This window comes from Toxotes jaculatrix, chromosome 13, assembly GCF_017976425.1.
Source record: "Toxotes jaculatrix isolate fToxJac2 chromosome 13, fToxJac2.pri, whole genome shotgun sequence".
NCBI classification, from domain to species: domain Eukaryota; kingdom Metazoa; phylum Chordata; class Actinopteri; family Toxotidae; genus Toxotes; species Toxotes jaculatrix.
This window is the reverse complement of record NC_054406.1, coordinates 2,985,313-3,010,080: the sequence shown is the minus strand read 5'-3', so window position 1 is coordinate 3,010,080 and position 24,768 is coordinate 2,985,313. Positions and strand designations below refer to the sequence as shown.

Genomic DNA, 24,768 nt, shown 5'->3' with positions numbered 1-24,768 from the left:
CCTGGAGTACACACTTCTACGCCACTGTAATAAGCTGAGAGGTTAAACAACTGGAGGTCAGAAAAAACAACATTTTCAGTGTTCCTTAAAGTCCCCCAAAATTTTGAACTATACCTTTACTTACTCTCCAGTTGGCACTTGACAGGCGATAAATTTGTTTTTAACTGGTGTCTACTGAGTAGAAATTTGTTCTCTTCAATTAATAACACCCTCAAGTTAATAATTACTGTGCAATAATTAACAGTGCATTACATGAAACAATGCTTTACTACAATTTAACTTATGTCTAAGGGCTGTCTAACACAACCCTGTTTACTCTGCAATGATGAATAAGAATCTGAGTGCTTCTCCCCAACACTTGTAACTTTAATTTACACTGTTACGGAGACTTCACATTAATCTGACAGTGCAAACAAGACAAAAAACAATATTTACCCAACAACCAAAAGGCTGTTTATTGGTTTACTGTTTAGAATTATCCTTTACAGTTTAAATGGGAAATATATCACATTAAGGAAGTAATGATTCTACATTTAATGAGGCTTTAAGTTAGTTTTTATGTCACTGTAATTATTCCAGTGAAAAACATTCAGTTTGCAGGTTCTATCTTCTGTATATACCCACAGACACCTGCAGACACACACACACATCCATGCATCCAAACGTCACCAGTCACACTCACAGTACATTCAGACACACACTGCTACTCTCGCTACACGCAGATACTGTACAAATGATTAATGCACCTCATCTCTCTCCATTTACTCTCTTACTCTCTCACACACGCACACAAACCTCCAAAGCATTTACTAGCCACTAGACACGACAAGCCTTCAGTGTGTATCTATGTCACATCTCTAATCCAGCCACAGCAGTTGTGCATCACAGACACAAAAACTGACACACACTCACACACACAGCTTAATTACCCTTGACGACACAGACAAACTTGCACACATGCAGGCACACACACACACAAGCCACACTGTCTATTCAATTACCCACACACACACACTTCATTTACCCCACAACAAAATCTTATAGAGCCCCGACTCCTGCATCCTACTACCGGCGTTTCCATGACGATCTCAATCATTTCCTCATGCAACCCCTCACTGGTGCAGTGAGGGAGGAAATTTCCTGCCCAAATCATCTTCAGTTCTGTCTCTTCATCATGGATTCTAGCCGGTGCTTTTCATCTCCGGATCTCTCCCCTCGCTTTTCATCAGCAAGGAAATATTAAAAAAAAAAAAGAAAGAAAGAAAAAACGAAACTGTAAACCACACAAAGAGAGAGAGAGAGATGAAGAGAGAGGAAAAAGTCAGAATGACTTTTTTTAAGCATGTTGTTTTTGGCGTTTTTCTTGGCCCACTGAGCCTCACTGTGCTCTCTCCTCTGAGACTCTCAGGATTTTAAATGGATGCGTTCTGACACAGAGCAAGCAGATGGGATGAAAACTAAAGAGCACAGACAGACGGGAAGGAGAGAGAGAGAAAGACGGAGAAAGAGGGTGGATGCAGTGCGTGTGGATAAGAGAAGGGATGGATAGGTGACGGATAGATGGGTGGATGAAAGCTGAGATAAACGGGAGGATTCGTCTCTTCCAAGTTCATTACCCCTTTTCACCTTGAAAGCTCATCTGCGTTGCTTCATTTCTGCAGAAAACACTAACAAAACGCCCACGTGGGAGTAACATCTACACACATGAGCACACACATTAATGCAATTCATTCTTACGCACACACACACGTTTACACACTGCAGTCTAATTAAGTTTTTTCCCATCCTTTGGCCCCCTGCAGAGGTTATGAACTTCAGGAGGTTTCCCAAGTGCCTCTCCACCTTCCTCTTCCAGCTCCACACTCATTTAGCACCCAGCTGCTGCACACACAGTCACTCATACAAACACTCAATAAATGACTCACACACATACACACATACACACACACACACACAGACTCCACAGACAATTTCCCCCACTTCTGGCTCCATTCACCTTAATAACTAACCAAACTCATTTCTGACATGCTTTTCACAGAGCATGTGCGTTTTAACACACACTCAAAGTGAGCTCATCTGTCTGTCTTGCCAATACACACTAACACAAACAGACACACAGGACTGTAGAAATCCTACTCTGACACAAGACCACAGGAATGTAAGGCCTCAGAGGGAGTGAACTCCAGCCAGGAGTTTTACTGAGTGCAGATTAACTGTACAGTTGTAAAATGAAATCATAAAAACACACTGCAAGGCAACAAAATGGAAGCAAAAGGACTCGATATTGATTTTACATGTACATGTGCATCAAGATATTAACCACCTGCGGTGTGCATTACAGTGCAGAAACTGAGAACCATTAACAGCTGTAGCAGTAGTTGTAAAGAAATAGGGCCATGATTTTTTTTTTTTTTATAGACTTCAAAAAGACTCTAGACTCTAAGACTCTAACCTGTTATTTAACGATGAGGCTACATGCCGTAAAGTGGAAGATCCTCAGCTATATTTGAAGAACATATTTAAATCTCAGAGATAATCAAGGTCTTTTCATTTTTGGCTCAATTCATATTTAACAAATCTGGAGTTGTAATTACTTTAAAGGTATTTGCTCCTTCAGCAGCAGGTTCATGCATTTTTCTTCTGTCCTTGTATGACAATAAAAGGTTACAGTGTAATTTAAAAATGCCATTTTTAACTAGTTTTCATTTCTTTGACTTAACTGCAACTCAGTTTTTGCTTGTATTGAAAGGGTTTCACAACCTTTGAGTCATTCAGTCTTTTATGAAGTTCATATATGGAGGTTCATCAGGAAAGAGTGTTTGTATTTTCAATTAAAAGACTTGAAAGCCTTCTGTTACAGATGCGTGGTTTTCATCTGACAACAGTGCCATGGTAACACCCCCTTGAGCACACACATAACCCAAGGAGCAATGGAAACGTCTTCCCAGCTTGCAGATCTAAACATTTTTCTACCTTCTCCTGCATCATTATCGAGGGCCGTGTGACATCCTCAAGCAGTGGATAATTAGGCATGCCCTGGAAATATGTTTCTCTTGTAAGATGAGTGCTGTGACCTTAAAAAGGGTCGAGAGCGTCTGGATCACTGGATGTCTTGTAACGCTGTTATGCTCACTGTAACTGTCTGCAAGGCGCAGTTCTACAATTACCCTTTAAATCTGATTAGCGGTAAAAGACTGCAGTCAAGTGGTGCATGCATTTTGTAAGTCTGATTTTATCAAACCCCCGATTGCCACTTGCAAAATGAGCACTTACTACCCACTGGGCCAGCAGGATGGCCTGTGATTAGAGAAACAAACCTGTGATATAAAGATAGAAGGTTTGATTCCAGATGTCTGCTTAAGGATGTGATCACACTTCCAGTTTATTTTCTTGAAGCCAAGTTTACTTTGTTACCGTTTTTTTTTTTTTTTTTTTACAGAGTTTATTTTCTCACTGCCTGATTACAAGTGAACCACAGCTTGTAAACAAAAAGTCACAAGACTCTTAACTAGCTCCTTTACTGCACAGTTTAGAAGCGCTGACGTGCTCGTAGGTCGGAGAATTACGGGAAAAGAAGTCATTCCAGTTCCTGTAACATTTGTGCTTCATCACATAATTTCACCTCTCTGTAAGGAGAAGCTGCAGGGTCGGTCCAGGCTGCAGTTTCCCATGGGTTCAATTTGTTAACACTCAGCTTTCCAGAGATGGGAAACTGTTTAGTATCGAGTATCATCAGTGTATAAATATGCTACAACCTTCAAGTTTTGGGTGAAGTCCACCAGTGGAACATACATTCTCTTAACAGTCTAATTTTCAAGGGTTTCGGTTTAACGGCACTGTCTTCACCTACGTAGCCAAAACCAACTAAACATGTCACGGTTTTAATAAAATGCTCCACCCATGTGTGGTGTGAATGTGTTTATCTCGGGCTGATTTGGAAAGAATCTAATTATCTTATTGACTAAAAAGACGCTGCCACTTGTACTGCAAACTATTTGAATGATGCCAAGTTATGAGTAGGATGATGTTTTTTTATTTTTCATCCTTAGAGCTGCCTGGAAACTATGAACCTGCTGAGATGATAAAAAATAGCCTTTGTCAGCCAGCCGTGTCCACATAAAGAAGCATTTAATGCAAATCTGTGGCGATCCATCACCCGACTGTGGTGCTTACTCACAGCAAGTCTCACACACACACACACACACACACACACACACACACACACACACACACACACACACACACACACACACACACACACACACACACACACACACACACACACACACACACACACACACTTATACAGAGCAGTCAACTTGAGTGGGTTCAGTAGTTTAATGAACATTATTGATGGCGAGGCTACAGCACTGCTGCCATAATTAGTGTGATGTCTCACACCTACATGTCTGTGGCTTCATTAATTCAGTGCAGATTCTACCTATTATGCATAGGCATGTGCACGCACACGCATGCACGCACTCACACGGACGTATGTGAGCACCTGCACTCTCATGTCATAATCCAAAACCCCACTAAGTGCTCTTGCTTTCACACCCAGCCTGTGCTGCGTTATGCACTGAATTTGCATTGCTGCTGCTGCTGTGTGTGTGTGTGTGTGTGTGTGTGTTGTTTAGGTACTGCATGTGAGTGTATGTGCGCGCGTGCCCCTGTGTTGTGCACTGCCAAATATATTTTTAGTCTTATTCTGCTCGGCTGAATGCAGGGAGCTGATTGGATCCAGACCTTGGCTGTTGATACTGATCAACAAAACCAGCTGAGTGAAAAACAGCCATCAGCCTCCCTCTCCCCTCTCTCTCTGCAGCCCTCTCGCCCACTCTCACTCAATCCATCTTCCTCTCTAAGTCACCCTCCCCTCCTCCATCTCTCCCCCCTCTTCTCCGCTGCTCCCTCCCTCTTAAATGGGGTGGTTTGTGGTCGGGTGACTCATTTCTAAGCAAATCTGGACCATGGAGGAGAGTGAAAGACAAGAGGGGAGAGAGAGCGAGAAGTGGGGGGGGGGTTAAAGGGGCCCAGGAGAGTAGAAGGAAAGAGGGGGGGAGAGAAGGAGAGAGAGGGAGGGTGAATATGTGCTTGTGTGCCTTTACTTATTTCAGATGGATCACTTCCATCCTTTCAAAACAAAAAAGAAAATTGTGTAGAAGACGGAGTAGAAGGAGTAGTAGAGGGAGGACGGGGGGAGCCAGCAAGGAGACAGCAAAGCCAGTGTGGACAGGATTAAGGCTGCTCTCCAAAGTCACTGCTCTTTTTGCTCCTTTATCCACCTCTCACTCCTCCCTCTTCTCTCCTTCTGCCCTGTTCATGAATATGATCAGGGGCGTGAAAATGAAAAGCAAACATCAAGACAGCAATAATGTCCTCCACGCTAGATTTACTTCATGCCTGTGTCCTGTGCTGTTGATGGGAACTGCCGATGTTTCCGCACAACGACACCAAGACAAATTCCAGAATATCTCGGTGTATATGTAGCATTCAGTCTCAGTGTGCTGGCATTGCTGTGAAAAAGCTGCACAGTGCCTTTTCGCTCGTGTCTGACCTTTTCTGGTATGGAGTATTGACTGAAGGGCCAAGGTAGCCAGGTGGACTGGACCTCTGAGGAGGGCACCAGTGTGAGTTAGACTAAATGAGTCACAAAAATGATTTAGCAAAGGATCAAAGAAACTAAATTCACAAGACTCACTATGAAATTATTTTAATTTGTCTCATGTCAGGATGAAATTAAGTATCACCAGTGAAAGATCAACATTAAGTCCCCATGGAAAGCACCACACAGTAATTAATCTTAATTAAACTCACTGATCATCCTTTTGCGTCTCTGGCAGCTGTGGAGTTGCTCAACAGCGATGTTGTGCAATTGTAAAATGTGGAGCATTGCATGGTAGGACTGTTAGCAGAGGCAGTGAGCATGACAGCGTGCATGCCAACTCGTTTAAACCAGAATTACAAGCAATCGAGTGGGAAAATCTGTTCATGTCACCCACCGATTTCTAATTCTGAGTCAGAGAGGAATTCCTGACACAGACGATATCTTCCACTTGATGCAAAGAAATACAGACCGTTGGTATATTGGCTGCAAATGCACCACCACTGGCAGTTACATCGAAATAAAATCCAATCTACAACAGGGTTTACTGGAAATTTGTTAATACAGCACTAAATAACAGTAATTAGTAGTAATTACAGCAAACAAGCGATCACTTTACAGTTCTCTGCTCCTGCTGGACAAGGAGGCTCAACACTCAAAATAGTTCTGCCTGGTGTCTGGTGTAGAACTTGTGAGAGATAAATTAAGGCACTACTCTGGTAATATTTCATCAATATTTTAGCATTAACAGATACACACCCACGTACTTAGAGTAGCCTCCAACTGGTTTCCGTGGACACTGGGCACAACATCAGACCTATGTAAACTGCTGAACAAATTGGAGATGTGGACAGCGATTTAGAGGTCTGGAACCAGCCTACTTTCAATCCTCTCCTCCCCCTCTCCTGTCGATCCTGCCTTCATCTTCTTCTTACTGTCTCCTTCTCTTATCTGCCTTGAGGTCTAACCTTTCCTCTCTCTCTTCCCTGAAACATCTAACCAAAATCCCTCCTCCTCTGCCTCCTCCTAACCTCCCACCCCTCCTCCCCCTCTCCCTCTCTCTGCATTGATCAGTCCGTAATGGATTAGCTGCAGATTGTGATAGCAGCCTGACCCTGGCTGGACCTGAACAAGCCCTGCTGGCTAATTGAAAGACATCGCAGTAGTCTGCAGGATTAGAGACTGCACTGTCTGGCCCATTACTACACACATGCACACACACAAATAAACACACAGACGCACAAACAGAGCGAGATGGGCGGTTTGTGGAGGTTTTTGGATGTGTCAGACCAGAAGGGAATAGCTTGCAGTTGCAACATGGAGAAATGAGAAATGTGACTAAGCCCTCAACACAAATTGGATGTTTTGTGTGTGTTTGTGTGTGCGCGCATGTGTTTGACTCTGTAGAGTTCAAGACCGTGTCTGCGTGCGCCCACTGTATCTGCTTATGTAAGTACTTGTGCGATTGTCAGTGTGTATTCGTGAGTGTGTATCTGTACCTGTGTGCAGGAATGAACTGCATTTAAAACGTGGCTGAGCTGCGGCCCAGGCTCTTTAACATTGAAATGGAAAGCAGCAGCAGAAGAGCAGAGGTAATCATGGACCACTCCCTCGCAAAGCTTCAGCTACAGGTAACACAACTAACATCTGACCCTGTGAATCCAGTGAAGAATGAGCCAATAAATCTGTGTGCGTTGAAGCAAATATGAGACATAAGTTTGCGCATGTAAATTGCAGGACGGCAATTTGTGCCTCTCTACCACATAATAAAACCACAGGATTGTGTACAGAGCCCACAGACTATATTGTATCTATGTAATGTGCAGTATACAATCATTCTGCGTATACGTATTGAATTATTACATGTAATTCTGCCTGGAGCCAGACAGCTGAAGAAGTTTGGACTCGGTCGGCAGATTCAGAAAACCACAACTACTGAAAAGAGGGAAGCAAAGTACTGGAAAGAAGCCCAGAGGAGGTGGATACAATGCATGACGAGTCTGTGTAAGCGTGTGTTCGTGTGCTTGTGCATTCACGGGTCACCCACACGCTGCCTCCGCCTGATTGAAACCAGCAGTGCCTCAGCTCGGTTCAGCTCCATCAATGAACTCACCCCTCTCTCCAGACTGAAGCAGTAAAAGGGAAAAGTCTTGAAAAATCTTGACTGCATCGACCCGCACAGGCCCCAAACGTGAAATATTTAGGCAAGGAACGCTGAGAAACAAGTACCTCTCTTTAAAATATTTAGACCGTATACCACGCAACACTCAACCCCCTCAGCCCTTCTGCTCCGATTCCAGCTCTGCTGGCTGTGCATCAATAATGCATCCTGTTTCGACAAAATGGATACATTTCATAGTTGAGGCCCAGTTTGGTTGATGGGAAGTCGAATACGCCACAGACCAGTTTGGTAAGTTTCTTTACTGGAAGTCACAGTGGGTGAACTTTCAGTGGATCTTTTCAACACCGAGGTAAGACATGTGGACAAGGGTGACATTTTAAAGCTCATGTCCAGACTGATAATTGATTGATAACACTGCTGTTCTACATGTTTTAACCAACAAAGAGTCCCAGTGGTCAATTCAGAGCTCACATTTACTGTAACAGCAAGAAAGAACATTATCAATATCTCACTTTGAGTTTAAAAACTGGTCATTAACTGCCAGCAGGATCACACAATATCAATGTAATCGAACAAAAACCTGAATAATAAACTCCAACCACACTATGCTGAGATAATGCAAACCTCTTTTCCAAGACTGTCAGTGGACATCAGAAAGATCTTTCATATTTCTTTATGTCTTAATGTTTCCTGACTTACTTAGATGGACATTTTTTTCAGTTTTTCCTTTATCTGATCAGTTTGCAGTGGGTTTTTCATGGCTCCTGTAAAAGTGTAAAAAACAAAAAAAAAAACAAATAATACTTGATGAACAGAACACAAATGCTACCTGTAAAATCTCCAAGAGAAGTTTTTTTTTTTTTTTTTTTTTTTTTTTTAAAAGCCCTCGGTTTTTTGAGATCTCGCCACATTTCAGTTTAGCTCTTTGGTACTGCGACTGTCTTGAAGGACAAAAAAAGGGACCACCGCCGGCTGAGAACGTAACACCGACTTTTGGCTCGCTTCCCAGAAAATAATCCAGCAATAAGAATAGAAATAGAAATAACCACTCTTTATTCTGTGCAGTCAGCACCCTTGCCATTCCTCTGTCTCACCTCTTGAACTGTATTTTTTTTGTTCATTTTCAGTTAATCAAAGGCCTAATCCCCTCTGTTAATTCTGCTAATTTGTTCCTGTCCCACACAGCCACTTTCCAAAACTGACAGCTATTATGCTCCATGGAAGTATTTTGTATTTTAAGCTAATTATAGGCCTAATGCTAATTAGGTGTCATTTATATATATACCTACCACACAGAACAGGAAATTCCCCCCACTATGGGCAAACTTCACTCTATTCTTCTATTTGTTTTCCTTTAATTATAGATTGACTCAAATGACAACATTCTCTGGATCAAAGTTCAGATTCTAAACACCTTTTCTGTACATTCACATACAGCGGTTACACCTTTTGCTGCTTAAATAAAAAAAATTGGTGCCGTCTCTGTATTGGTGGCGTGAATCTAGGGTGAATGACAGTGTTGCACAGCTTGTGCCAAACAGCCTAACAGCAAAAGTCAACGGTGGATCTATGAGACTATGAGACTCACATTTGACATTTTAGTCTTTTAGCACTGACTGTGCACATATTGAGGGAGTGGAGATGCAGTGTCTCGTACAGGCCACATGGCTGCTGGTAAACTCGCAAGCCAGAGTTGGGACTGAACTGCTGACCTTTCAATAATGAGACCTTTTTTTCTCCTCACCAGGCCACCCTGCTGTCCCAGTAGCTGTAGTATACTCTTCTACGACAAATGAAGAAAGAAGCACTGGGTGTTTAATTCTGATGATACTTTGGCTGAATGATATAATACTTCATGATTCTGTCTCTGCTGTAGTTGTTCCGCTTCATAAGATCATCAGTTTTAAAAGTTTAACAGTTTAAAGTGGAGTATTTGAGGCAATATTTCGTGATGCTGCAAGTGCAATGCCTGACAAGCTGCCTGAAAAAGATGCTGATGCAACAAAACACATCCAATATTTTACCCATAATGCAACTAGGAGCAACAGCCTGTGAGCGCGGAGGGTCAGCTCCGCTCTACAGCAGCAGCGGAGTCTTGTCATCGACCACCGAAAATCACGCAACAGGAGATGGGATGATTATTTTCCACCACTGCTCTATTAATACAACCACCACTGTGAGCGTTTCCTCTGATTGCCCAGGGTCAGCCTCTTTCTGAGACACTGAACGAGCTCCAATCAGAAATACGCGGCAGTGGAAATGTTACGTACAGACAGCTTTCTTTCTCTCATTCCGAGCTCCGCACCGGTGTCGGTAATCTGTTGACTGGAAGGTCATGCTGCTGTGAGACAGAGAGAGAAATAGACTGAAGTTACCGCTGGCGGGCACCCGGTGATACAAGAGTGAGATATAAGCCTCCCCCACCTCAAATCTCTCTACGTGGAAGGCTTCATACTCCTCCACCTTATGCATGCATGTGTGTGTACGTGTAATTGTGTGTGTGTGTGTGAGTGTGTGTATTCCCTCCAGGTCTGTGTGTGTGATAAGCCATAGCCTGGAGGCTCTCTCCTCAGCTCTTATCTCCCTGACAGACATTACCCCTGCGTGGCCACAGCCCCAACTGTCACACCAAGGGGGCGGCATTGCTTTCTGTGATTTCTGGAAGTTTCTATCAGATTTCTTCAGCTTTGTTTCTGATTGTCAGAGAGAAATATTTTTTTTATACGTACACAGAGCACCCCTCCCTGTGCTGGTTCTCATTCTGGGGGGATAAACTTCATGGGGAAATCACTAGGCTGTGGAAATGAAACTCATCTGGATGAAATCATTCCCAGCCTCCCTGCCAAGATTTGGATCCACCCGAGATGTCAGAGTCACAGAACTGATAGGAGATCAGTAATTATGGAGATCAAAACCCACAATGAAATTAAAAAGGATTTCCACACCACGGAAATGTTATTTATTATTAAAAGTATTTAACATTCAGCACCTTAACTCAGTCTGTTTGTCGACAAATGGAGTAAAATTTTATTTCTCCTTTTCTCCTGTTTTTCTATTAAACTGTCTTTTAGTGGACGTCGTAAATTATGACATAAAAGGTTGAATTAACTGGACCTAAAGCCATCTCATAAACTAAAATCTGAAACACAAAAACTTTCAATGTGACAAAATGACAAAAAGTGTGATTATTAGTGTTGTTCACAAATAAAAACAGTGGTTCCTGGCTGCATCCTGGTGGATTTAATTTACTTAATTTGAAGAATATGCTGAGAATATCTGAGCTATCTCTCCCTCTGTATCCCACTAAAACATCCTGTTTAACCACAACTGTTAAAACAAAGCACAACTGAAATGCCATTTCCTAGTTGCTTGTTAAGTCTTATTATTTGCAAGTACATCTTATATGGAGCAACATGTTTGCTAACAACCACACACAGACACAACATGCTGTTTTACAGTGCAGCTCTCACCACACTGTTTCAGCAGCATCGGAGGAAGCAGGCTTTAAACCAGAATCAAACTTTACGTCCACACCTCTCACATCTATGAGATGGAGGGAATGTTGTTATTATTATGCTCAGTAAGATGCTACAGTTTCGTGGCCTGGGGCCCAAAATAGAGGAAACTAAATCAGCTCAATCAGGACCTGAAGATTAGATGGGATCTGACTCGTAGTCTAAACAGGCGGCCGTTTCCTGTCTGTTACTGTAGCAACACATCATATATAAAGGAAGCCCCGAAGAGCTCTGGAGACATGGTAGTTAGCGAAAGGTTTATGTCTGTGCTTTATGTGTGTGAGAGAGAGACGAAGTAGAAAGGACAGTGAGCAAGAATTACATTTGTGTTTGAGGAGTGGGCACGTTTTAGTAACAAATTACTTGTTATATGAACCAAGAATATTCAAGAAACTACTACAACTACTACAAGTTTAGTACTGTATTGTGCCTTTGAGGCTGAGAAGTTCACATAGTAAAAAAAACTGAAACAAGGACGTAAAAAATAAAAAATAACGGACAACAGGGAGGCAAAGGAGACAAGGGAGGAAGTTAGTATTAACTAATCTTTTTTTCTGGGGTTTTTTTTTGTCTTCTGTGATAGAAAATTGGATATCTTTGGATTATGGATTATGCCAATCGATAATGGCAATAACCATTAGTTGCAGCCCTACATCTGTTATCAGGATATTTTTGAGAGTAATATAAAGATCTACATTTTTATTCATCTTCAAAATATCTGACCCTGTTCCACGGCTCCACAGCCCCGTCTGCGTGTATCTGCGCACAGTATGTGTGTTTCACTTAGCCTGTACAGAGGTTAGCTGGGGGTTTATGCCCAAGAGAGTCAGTGCCAGCATTCTCCCCAATGGCTAGATCATCTGATTATTTTATGCACAGAGCTGCATGGTCCAATTTGTTTGTGTGTGCGTGTGTGAAACATTGTGCGTATATCTATGTGTGTGTGTGTGTGTGTGCGTCTCTCCAATGGACAGCTATCTCAGTTGCCGCAGGCAATCCAGGAAATGCTTCTCCGCTGGTCCCCTCAGATGTGACTGTGTGAATGAGTGTGTAAAAGGGTGGGTGTTTGCGTGTGTGTATTTGAACAGCAACAACCGCCCCCAGCCCAGTGCCAGCTGGACTCCCCATGAAAGGACTGGATGTATGGGGGGGGAGATGGAGTGATGGGTGAAGGGGTAGAGGACAGACGGGGTCGCTGCCTCCTGCCAGCTCGCTTTTTCAAACTGGACCAGAAGTCATCAGGACTTTCCTGCCACTATCCTCCTGCTGTTACCTCTGTCTGTGCCTCTCCAGCCCACTCTCCACCCCCAACACTGGCCTTTATCTCACTTTTCAGCCCTTCTGCAATCTCTGTCTTTTTTCTGCGGCCCACCCCACCTCGTATCCCCCTCCCATCTTCCACTCCAATCATTTTTTTTCTGCCAACATCCTTTCCTGCTCTCTCTGTGCACGGTGCGCTGAGCAGATCCAGCTGGCGGCGTGGCAACTGAGCAAGCCATGCATAGCTGGCATCATGTGCACGTTAATGGATGGGAGTTCAGGGTGGGGTGTAGTGACTGGGGGGGGTGGGGGGGCTGAACACATTTCACTACTTACACACTTACGGCAGTGTTTACGGCAGTGAGGAGAGCTCAGTATACTGAGAGAAATGAACTGTGTTTATTAGTTGTCTTCAAATTGCCATCCAAGCTCTTCCTTCAGTTCTTCCTCATCCCCCTTCTCCCCTTCCTTCCTTTTCTCATCCTACTCCATGTTCCTCCTGCCTCCGCTTTCTTTCCCCCCGTCTCTTTCTTTTTCTTATGCAACCCCACGCTTCCTCCTGTAGCTCCTCCTCCTTTAAGTCGTGGCCCCCCCGGAGGAGGCTGAGGGGAGGATCACGACACGTGACGGCTGCTTGACAGCAGCAGAAAAGCCGGACAGCACAGTGCTTTCATCTACCATTTAACAGAACAGAGAGGAGCCGTTAACAGCTCTCAGCAGGGAAATTAGTGGAGTGTGTTGGGCCTGTGTACACAAAGTACCAGGGTATTAACTCTTACATTATTGAGAGCCAGGGCCTTCCACGTCTGACAGTTTAGATCTCACTCTGAGAGACTGGAACTGGCTTCTATCACTGCAGTTAAAGACAAGCAGTTTACTTAGAATGGATTTTTCTTTAGGAAATGCAGACGTCCTCTGAACAAAAGCTCCCACACCAGCTATATTCCATAATAAAAAAAGCTTCATCAACTTACAGTCACCACCAGCTAATCTCAGTTCTCAGCAGAGCACAGTTTAAATGCACCAAGGCATACAGAGCCATGATTATGTGCAGTCTGACTGCAACCTCCCAGCAGACGACAAATGCACTGACCTTTGATGCTGTCTGCCAGCTTGGTGGAAGGGTCAGCTGGGGTCGGCCCATAATGGTCTCCTTCCTCAACCAAAGATGTGTCTTGTGCTGAACTAATTGGCTCAATACATGCACAGGATGGCAGGCGACCACAGACAAAGCACCTTTTTAAAACACTGTGTTGCATTCAACTCTCAGTACTGTCTTCAGCAGCTTTCCAGGAGTTGTTCAACCACCAGGATTCTACCGCACCACTCTGTCTGTATGAAAAATAAAACACTTCATATCAGAAGCACAAGACAAAATGTCAAGTTTGTTCAGCAATTAAACGGCTTGTGTTTCAGCTGGTAGCTCATTTGCTCAGCTCACCTGGTTTGTTCCGACTGAGCAAGACGTGAATTTTCTGTAACAGACTGAAAGAATTCAGACGGAGAGGCAGCACCGCGTTTCCTGGTCAGAAGGCACATGATTAATTCATCATGTGTTCATTGGTTTAACTGCTGGTGCGCTGTAATTAGCAACTGACCTACTGTGTCAGACGGAATGAATCATTAAACCCTGTGTGTAATCATTTTCACAACAGTGAATCAAATGATCCAGTCCTGTTGTGATTCACTACCAGTGGCAGACTGGCCATCTGGAGTGGTGGGAGAAATGTAAGTTTGATAACAGAGCACCAGGTCAACCAAAGCTAGGATTCAGTGAGCTGAGAGTTTGTAGGATCATATTAATGCCGAAATGATACAATCTGCATCTGAAGAAGCACAGACACACAAACTGAGGATTTTCTTCAATGACAAACATGACTTCTGTGTCACAGCTTTGGGTCCCACAATAGTTAAAGTCGCCCTTATCTGTGAGTTGCTTCAAAGTGTCCTTGAGAAATACACAAAGTCCCTGTGTAGTCAGTGGAAGTCACTTTGGAAAGAGGTGTGGGCTAAAACACAGAATAAAACAGTAAAGACACGCATTTTTGTTTGTTCGTTGAGCAAAGCGCACCGTCATCCCACATCTCGCCTGCTTCAGTCTGATTCTGGCGCTCACCTTCTATAAGTAAACACGTTAACCTGAGAGATTACGTTGCTTTATACACATCTAGCTGTTTTACTGTGGTGCAGCACAAGCAAACCGTGAAACACCAAGGACACATTTAAACACGGAAAAGGATGAATCACAAAGTCTGAGCTTGGTCGCAGGTACTTGGAAAGATAAACCACACACCGTGTGTGTGTGTGTGTACTTTGTGAGTAATGTGTGGACTCCGAGAGATTTTACATGTGTCTGTAATTTCAGTGTGTTAAGCTTGTGCGTGCGAGTGCATGTGAGTGTGAGTGTGTGTGTGTGTGTGTGTTTGTGTGTGTGTGTGTGTGTGTGTTTGAAGGGGAAAGAGTACCCCCCCTGATACTCTGATTCAGTCACAATGCTACGCTTCCAGCAAGAACAGTAGCAGCTTAGCCACTTCTGAACCTCCCACACATCCCTTCCAACACACCGCCTGGCTACAAAGCATCTTTGTTCTGAAAGAAGACAATTCAAATCTCCAGCTCCGATTTCCCACGGATTTTCTAAATGTAGCTTTCGCTCTGTGTTTTGGCAAAAGACTTGAAGTTTTGCTTTGTTTTTGTTTTATTATAAAGCTCTACATGGTGATTATTGAAACTAATTCCACAAAAAGAGAATCGCAGAAGAACGAAGGAAAGCATTTTGACCAGTCAAGCAGGCAGTGCGTAGTGCAACACAGTGGGAACACACACACACTGATAAAAAAACAAAAAACAAAAAAGACTCTAACAGGTTTTGAGAGGCATTTCAGTATGCAGACATGTTCCTGGGTTTGTGTGCGCGTGCTTGTGAGTGCAGAGGTATGTGTGTTTGTGTGTCAGATCAATCTGTGAAAGAGTCAGAGGGCAGAGGAAAAGAAAAACCCCTGACTCAACACCATGGCAACAACAGCCGAATCACCGGACTAGCAAACGTCAAAAGTCAAGACCCAGCAGAAAGATCCAGAGCGCATGCAGACACATTGGTCATAATCTGTCAGAGCGAAGGCGAGATGCAAAGAAAACTAGAAAGAGGAGGAGGGGTTAGTTGTTACGTAAAAATATTGGACACCAAGAAGTGAAAAGGTTAAAAAAAATTTTAAAAAAGGAGAAAGAAAAACAAACCTGGGCAAACTGGCTCACACCAACTTGAACCCCTTGGAAAAATTTAGAAACCCTCCAACAGTCCCAACACCGTCACGTCCACCTCAGGGCCAAAATGCTCTAACGAGGGCCTGCTCTCAGATTCATAAACCACAATTCACATTTAATTTAAGTCCGGCAGAGCTACAGTTTCCCAGTCGCAGCGTGTCCGTATAGACTCCAGTTTCAAGAAGAGTGGTTTCGATCTGTAGTTATAAACATTTTGAGTTGGCCCTTGTCCAGCAATTTGGCCCTGCTGTGGGGAAAGGGTCAATCAAAAGCCTCCGCCGCGCCTTGCTAAAAGCTGGCCAGCGAGGAGGAAAACATGAAAAAAAAAAAAAATCCACTGTGAAGACTGAGAGAGATCAGCATCCCTGCAGCTCTTAGATCAGCCCTGATCCCAGCATGTGTGTGTGTGTGTGTGTGAGAGAGATTTATGTTTCTGTGCATGCATGTGTGCAAGTGTATCTGCATGTGTGCGGAGGGATATGTGCATGCAAATGTCCATTGGAGTGTGTGTGTGCCAAGTTACAGACAATAGACATGTGTACATGTGCACATACACCTGTGCACAGTGTGATGTACTGAGTAACATCAGCTAACAAGCGTGATTCAGGGTGTGTGTGTGTGTGTGTGTGTGTGTGTGTGTGTGTAGACAGTGATGGCATGCCGTTTGAGAACATTGTCCCCTTTTGTTTGATGGGATGTTCTGCTGTGTCATCAATGAGTGTTTATAACATTTGTATGTAAATGTACATGCATCTCTTCTCTGTGTTGAGTATGTCTGTACACATTTCCACACATGTACAGCAGGTTACTGTATGTGAGTGTGCATGGGCGGAGGTTCGATGGACTCACCGACGACGACGGTGGTGATCTGGTGCCTGCTGGCCCCGTGCTTGTTCTTCACCTCGCAGATGAAGGTGGTGTTGACGGCGTCGTCCACCTTCTTCACCACCAGCTTGTTCCCGTCCACCTGCACCGTGTCTGGCAAAGAACCGGATGCCCTGGAGAGAAGAGAGAAAGGAGGGAAATGAAGGAAAGAGGAACAGAGGGAGGGAGAGGAAAAGATAAAAGAAAAAGCAGTGATGAGACCATACGTTTAGCATAAAATAAGATGAAGAAAAAAAAAATGAAAAAGATAAATCAATGAGCACGAGGGAGAGGAAAATAAGGAGGAATGCAGAAAGATGGGGAAAGATAGATTGGGAGTTGAAAAACAAGAAAAAAAAGAGACTGTGACTGTGATATTCAAAGACGGCATTAATGTGTGAGAAATCACAGACGTGAACAGCCGCTCCGTCTCCCTGCTCAATGTTTATCAAGAAAACCACACACACACAACACAGCATGCCATCTGTCCATCACGATGAGATGTTAAGAGCATTCATGTTTATCAAAGATTATGAAGAAATTATCATTAAAGAGGAATGATTGCACGCTTCTGTCACGATTACAGCAATAATTAGAAACTCTGCCGCTCTCTCAGATGTAGGTGGAGGGAGACGGATCGAGCGCACAGATGGATGGAGTGTGATTCTTACGCGGTCCAGGTGATGGTGGTGGGTGCAGGGTTGGCGTTGGCCAGGCAGAAGAGCATGGCGTCTGATCGGCCGACGTACCAGTTGTTGTCGTAGCCCTCTATGGACACGGAGGGCGGGTCTGAGAGAAAGAGAGAGAGAGAGAGACAGAGAGGAACAGAGACAAAAATAGAGTTGATATAGGACATAAAAATAATATTATTTTACATTATGTCAATAGTACAGTGCCTGGACAGGTCGTTGTTCACTCTTGTCAATCAAGTAGCCAGTGACCTAAATGGCTAACTTTCTCACTTCTGGGTTCAAAAAGAAAAGATTTAGTTGTTTCAGTTGTGAAAAAAAAAACAAATTCATCCAAAAGTGACCCAGAATTCATTTAAGCTGCGCTGAAAACTAATCGTGTTATCAGTTAGTGGTGGTGGTGATTTCATGTTTCTTGTTCAAAGGCCCCTCAGGAGTCGGACTTGACCTCTTTCCTTAGAATTGTTTGTACCTCATCTCTCACATTTGACTTTTCATTAAAGAACCAGATTTTTTCATTACACAGTTGCTGATCATTAGTACTGTGGCAACAGGAGAATTTAATTTCCATCCTAACCTTGGAAATGCTCCAATTGCCAGTCAGATTATCTATCCATAAAACGATTAGTAATTTTATTTCCTAAAACCTGGAAACTCAAAATAGCTCATCCCTACAGTGCCGACAAGAAAGCAAGCTCGGACACCAGCTAGCAAACAGTTTTCAGCCGCTCAGTGCAGGTAACATGAAGCGGCTGTGTGCACAGTGCACTAATGAGAACTGACAGCGAACAGGACGACACCAGTCTGCCTTCACAACTCTCGGTCCTCGCTGCCATTTGTGACATGAAATGTTTTATTAATCTGTGTCGCACAATGTCACATCACAAACAAAATCTCAATCCAAGGTGTTTGATACACCCTGTGTGCGTGGTGATACGTGTATTTACAGGAAAAATGTCAAAAAAAAAAAAAAAAAGAAACGAAAACCTGGCAACCTTAAACACCTTTTCCCCATAAATCAAGGCACTTTTATACCAGGAGGGTGAGAACATCAGTTAGTGATTCTTGTAAGAGTTTTATATTAAAGTGAAGTCAAACCCAAGCAGTGCATGTAGGAGGTTAAAAAGAGCAGAGAACCTTAGTGGCTTTTTTTTTCCCTTTGTGTTTTTCATGTTAAAAATCTAAAGGCAGAGAGACAGAGACTGAAAAGAAGAAAAGAGAGAGAGAAACAGAGAGAGGTGTGTGAGGAGTGACAGGGTGTCAGTCAGGCAGTGAGAGACGAGCAGCAGGACAGGAAGGTAAGCATGTGGCGTGATATGTGTGTGTGTGTGTGTTCTCCTGGAGAGCACTGACCTATAAAAGCTGATCTGAGTTACACAGCAGAGAGGAGACATGATCCCTCACACCATCACTAAGCTAACACACACACACACAGCGAGGAGATATAGTGTGTAGTTGTGTGCCCTCTGTTACTTCTATCTTTGTGAGGACCGGTTTTGAGAATGAAGAAAAAAGTAAAGCTTTGTGTAATGGTTAAAGTCAGACTTAGGTTTAAGTGAGCGTTAGAGACTCAGAAGTACAAACACGTCTGTGTATGTCTTACAGCCCCCAGCACACACACACAAGTGAGATCGCACAGCCTTGTTTGCATTTATATTTGAGTATATCTATGGTTATATGTGTGTACACATTGTACATTCATGTGCATACTGTGTACACCCTCAAACACAAACGCAAACACAAACAGATGCTGAATCTACCTGTGTATATACAGAAAGACAGTGTGTGTATGTTTTGTAAAAGCCAGAAAAGATCATTTGACAGCTTGATGAGCAGGCATGACCCTGTGTGTGTGTGTGTGTGTGTGTGTGTGTGTGTGTGTGTGTGTGTGTGTGTGTGTGTACTTGTAAATATAAATTACAGTATAAATAATACTCAACTGACTTCAATGAATGCAAAATTAAAAAATATTAATATCCACATTTTCTCTTTTCATAGCTTTGCCTGCACTGACATTTTACCAAAATGAGAAATATAAAAATAACTACAAGATCTGACTTTACCAGTGTTTTATCAAATTAATGTTAACAACGGAAAACACCAAAGATAAAGCCCAGACAAACACATTAAAGTGCATTATTCTGTCAGGACTTTACGTACTTAAAGCCAAGTCAGTTTTATTTATATAGCGTCAAACCACAATAGAAGGTATCTCAAGGCACTTTTCATATATGATCTATGAGGTGGTCTATGTGGTTTGTCCAACTGGTGTTGCCATACCTGGATGTCCACGATGGTGGACCTGCTCTACTAATTATATTTGGGGATGCAATGGTGACCCAGTGCTCCCACTTACAGCCAAATAGAAAATTCACTTGCGAGCAAGCGGGGGAAAGTTTATCCAGAACACGAATTCTGTGAAAGTGCTCACAAAAAAAATGTTTCCACACGTGTGGCTCTCATTTGCACTTGCGGATTTTGGCAGTGTAATGCCGTTGTTATGTTCTCTTTCTTTGTGAGTGCGTATGCAGCCTAAAAATTGCAGATTATAAACAAAAGAGGCTGAACAAAGACAATCTGTTTCATCTTTGTAGCAAACGGCAGCGAGGTCGCACGGTTGAGACGGTGCTGCCAGTTCGCCTAAATCTCTGTAAAGCCACGCTGAACCTGTGTAATATTTTAATCCCATGTAAATTACAACAGAATTTAATGGATTAAATAAAAGCAATGTGTGTGCGTGCATTTGTGTATAAACATGTGCATTCTCGATTTTCTATACTCCTGAGGCCCAAAGTCCTACGAAAACAAAAAGATAAAGATTCTCTCAAGTGCCAACATCCTGTGTTCCTTACCTGTTAAGTACAGTTCTGAAAGTTTGGGTTTAGGTTGAACATTGGGTGTTACCACAGTCATCCGTTTTGTCCTGTTGTCCTGTTTGTCCTTCTATTGAATGTAATCAGAGAATTCTCGATGTTTGTGTTTGTCACAATCTGCTTAGAAATTAACGGCTGAGGAGAAGTGATGGCGACTGAAGAGACTTTGAAGGATGCTACAATTAATGGAGTGTACACCGCCCTGCTGTTACACAGGATCGCAATAACAAGAATGAACATAGATGGTGCCCCACAAGTACGCCTGGTCATTTTTTTTTTTTTCAATTAACATTAGTTATAGGCCGTTGTAATTGTCCACAGACTGGTGGTTTTAAGGTTTAACACAACTTTCTCCCTGGCACAGTTGGTTGTACTGGTGCTTTAAGCTCTCATTCCCTTGCAAATGCCATGAGAGCTGAAGCAGCTGACTACATAATAACCTTTCCCCCATAATAAATTAAATGCTAAGAACACAAACACTGGGATCAAAAACAGGTTAGACAGGCTATGTTGAAAATACAGACGCAAAAGTAAAACCTCAATATGACAAAAGTGAGTACAACAATGGCCGCTGCAAAAGTCACTTTTACCTGTGATCAGTGCACCAAACCTATATCACACCTGTGATTTCCATTCATTCATTCCATTCATTCTTCTTGGGTTTTGGCTTAAAACAAACTAAATTGTATTAAATAGATAATAGTTGTAATTACTCAGTTTTGATGTGTATACTGTAGATCATCAGAGAAGTGACGTGGAGTATGTGGAGGAAGTGCTGCACACTAATATATTTAAGAATCACCTTCTCATCATTGAATCTCCTTCATCTCATTTGGCAATCTGTGTAATGAGTATAGATTAGAGTTAAAGGGTGTGTAGGTACCTGGCAAAGTAAAGGACTAAAGGTTCTGGCAAGGCACTGATCTGTATCTGAAGTTATTGGCAGTCGGCACCGTGGCGTCCAGCCAAGCTGTTTGTGTCCTTCGTTTGACCCATGAAAGTTTCCTCCAGGGATTTGCATTGTTAATTGCTTATGCTCAAAAAGCTATTACTATGTGAAAGTAAATCCATTATCAAGTGTGTGTGTGTATGTACGTGTCTTCCTTACACTCCACAGAGAGCTTGACGGGGTAGACCCACGGCTGCACCTGTGTCCTCTGGTCAACCATGCATGTCACCTCCTTGCCGTTATCCCCCGGCGTGGGAACCAGACGATACTCGCTGCGTACAGTCACCGTCCCGTCTGGGCCATTGGTGGTGCTAGTCGAGTGGTTGCCTCCCACAGACGCCAGCCACTTGATGTTGGCCGCTGGTTTACCCTCCGCCGCCTCGCACTGGGCCACCACCACCGATTTGGTGCCGGCCTGGACTGTCACAACCTTGGCGGAGTTCTTGGGCTTGGCTAGGAAGAGCGGAGGAGAAAGACAAGGGGAAGGACGGGGGGGACAGATAGGGGAAGATGTGAGAGGGAAGAGATGATAGGAATCCAGTCAGGACACAAGGAATGAGGAGAACAGAGACAACAGAAAAATGGCAGCAGAGGTAGAAATATGAAAAAAATAAAGGGTGGTGAAGGGATAGAGATATCAAACATGAGGCAGAGGAGGGGGAGAGGGAGGAGGAGAGGGAGGAGGAGAGGGAGAGAGCACAGGAGGAAGAGGTTCAATCAGTTTGTTGTGCATATCTACCGTGGCATCCTACTGTGGCTGTAATGAAACTCAGAGGAAAGGGAGGCCCTCTGGTGTGACCCTAGGCCACTCAACATCAGAGAGACAGAAAGAGAAAGTACAGATGGATTCCTAAAAAGTCTCACAGTACCTGAACATAACATTACAATGTTTATACTAATCCACAACAAAGTGTATTCTTCATATATTGTCCTTTCAAAGCTATTAACTCTTCAGACAAAAAAAAAAGAAAAACAGCTTTGACTCAGAGATAATTCAATTTTTGACATAAACCAATGAGTTTTGACTGAGCCTCATCATCAGAGGATCTGTTGCAGGTAATCCCTCAACTGAGATGAAACATCAAACACACCAACAGTGATATGCAAAACGTCGCTTTCCGTCTCATGTCACATTAGCTTTGTTAAATCAAACTGGACTTGTTCTATGAAGTTGCAATGTTCCATGAAAATGTCTTTCCCTTCTTAAAGGAGAAACCCAACCTCTGACACTTCCAATCAATCTGTAAATGTCAGTGAATTCCATTATTTTGTGATGTCAAGTGAAATGCAATTTACTTTTTTATAGCCACTCTTTTTAAAGAGGCATCATCTTGTGCTGCAGGATGTGACTGTGTAAATCTTCCCCTAAATGTTTTTGCTGTATGCAGCTGCGTGAGTGCACAGAGAATAGTGGACAAAGTGGAACTGAAAGATTTTACTGATCAAGAAATTAAATCTGGCAATTTTTGGAAACATGTTTTTTTGGTCAATCCAGTGACAGTAGCCTCAATAAGCAGCAGGAAATGCACTGAGAAAAAAAAAATGACTCCAGCCAGTGAAAAAGCAAAGACGTCCTGCTTTCCTTGCTTTTTCACTTTAAAGGACTGACAATTTAGAATTCTATTTAACTTTTAAATGGTTGGAAATTTTCGCCAGTAAAATTTATTCATGGCAATAATAGAAATCCGGCACCAACCAACCAAACAAACCTACAAATTCTCATGATTAGCCTTTTCGAAATGCTTTTCATTTAAGGCCTTAGAAACAGAGAAATGTTTAAAGGTCACCATCACAACAACATTTAAAATGGTGAAATTTCACAGCAAAAACAACTCATCGACTGAGGATTTGTTCTTGGGGAACAATTAATCTGCATCATCCAGTTTCACGTCCAGTTGAACTTTGGTGAACTCTGAACTCTGACCTCTGGCTCAGAGCTACAGAGTCATGGGTTTGAGTTCCTCTTTCTAGTTAAAACAATGAGTGTCTTCCAGGAGAAACTGTCTATAACAGCTATAAAACTCTTAGACAACCTGTTATTTGAATCTCTTCTTTTCCACTAAACCCACATATCTAACAAAGATGCATGGAGGAATTTTGCTGTGTCACTTTCTGGTGTGTACAGGTCTTTGTACAGAACTGAATCACTACTGATTCTGGAGAAGTCAGAGCGGGACCGATCATGTTATCTGATCAGCCCGGCTTTGCTCGCTAATGTTCTCCTTCACATTTGAATTTTGAATAAAAAGACACAGCCCAAAAGCTGCTGTGTAGTTCTGCACTTACTTCATCATCAAATCCAGGCAGCATTAAAATGTCTTAAAAGTCTTTCAATACTGACTTTCTGCAACCTGAAGATATCCTACGATGGGGAATGAAAGAAAAAGACATGAAGAGCTGAGATGAAACTACACAAGAGAGGAGACAGTCCATACGTGAGGGAGATAGGCAAAAGAAAATAGAGGGCACACAAACAGAGAGGACAACAGAGTGGTTAATATAGACATGGGGGGAGAGAGGGAGGGAGAGAGAGAGAGAGAGAAAGAGAGAGAAAGAGAGAGAGAGACAGTAATGTGTCCAAACACCATGAGCTGCATGAGGTATGTTTGATTTATGAAACCAAGCACTCAGAAGGCTTAAAAAGGTGAACACGTTTCTGTAAAGTCACATTCACCACATGCTTTGATTCTAAGTATTCAAATTGCGTTTTGACAAGTGTTTGGCCGAGCATCGCAGTTTTTATGACAGAAAATTCTGCAGTTATAAATGTTTCCAAACTCCCATTCACATTTGTAGACTACACTGTGGAGACATGATCTGCACTCCAGAAAAAATTAGACTGAAATTCCTAAATTTCCATTATGGGCCATTTGCTTGCCATCCTTCAGAGCGTAACTGCCCCTGTAGCTGGTAGAGATTCTCAGGACTCTTCAGCAGAGCAGATGCTTAGCCAAAACTGAACCTGGGACTTCTCTGAGTCTTTCTTTTCACCTTGGCAGCAATTACAGAACAAGGCCTGGGACTGGAAGATTTCCAGTTTGAATCTTAAACAAGTTGGGAATACCTGCCAAGCGCGAAGATTTGTAACTGAGTGTGAAGCCGGCTGTTGCTGAATTAAGGTGGCATTCACACACGACAGCTGACATCTGTCATAAGTCACAGAGTTTGTGCTGGAACCAGCCAGGCGCCCAGATAGCACATTAGTGAAGTCCAGCACTGATCATCAGTATGAACATCATCATCACTTACATTCGCTCACTCACATCTGACAGTTATCACAAGACCTGAAGTGGATAATCCAGCAAAACACAAAACAAGGGATCTGATGGTTAAGTACTTCATTCTTCATTCATATGCCAGTTTGGTGGACACTGCCCAACTCTACTTCAGCTCTCGCTTCAAGTGCAAAACTGAACGAACTAAATTCTCCATATTACCTTTAACAACTGCTATACATCCCCAGTCCTCAGCTGGGGTTTTAACATGAAGTAGGATAACAGGAAGTAGGATGTCTGGTAACACTGAAACTGAGGCTGCAGAGCAGAACGATTTGGATTTAGCAGCACTGGCTGGTGGCACATATCAATGTTTCCTCTTCCTCTCCCTCTCTAAACATGGATTTATTCA

At 42.9% G+C, this 24,768-nt stretch overlaps 1 protein-coding gene across 4 annotated transcripts in view; it reads right to left on the bottom strand.

The window, feature by feature from the left end:
- Window positions 1–24,768, bottom strand: part of pvrl2l (PVR cell adhesion molecule related 2 like) — a 221,690-nt gene that overhangs the window by 95,090 nt on the left and 101,832 nt on the right. For all 4 annotated transcript variants that reach the window (XM_041053728.1, XM_041053730.1, XM_041053729.1 and 1 more), the window contains exons 4-6: window positions 21,301–21,594; window positions 17,302–17,419; window positions 16,616–16,764 (exon numbers count right to left, since the gene is read on the bottom strand). In XM_041053728.1, the coding sequence (XP_040909662.1) occupies window positions 16,616–16,764; window positions 17,302–17,419; window positions 21,301–21,594 (561 nt within the window). The remainder of the gene's footprint in view (window positions 1–16,615; window positions 16,765–17,301; window positions 17,420–21,300; window positions 21,595–24,768) is intronic.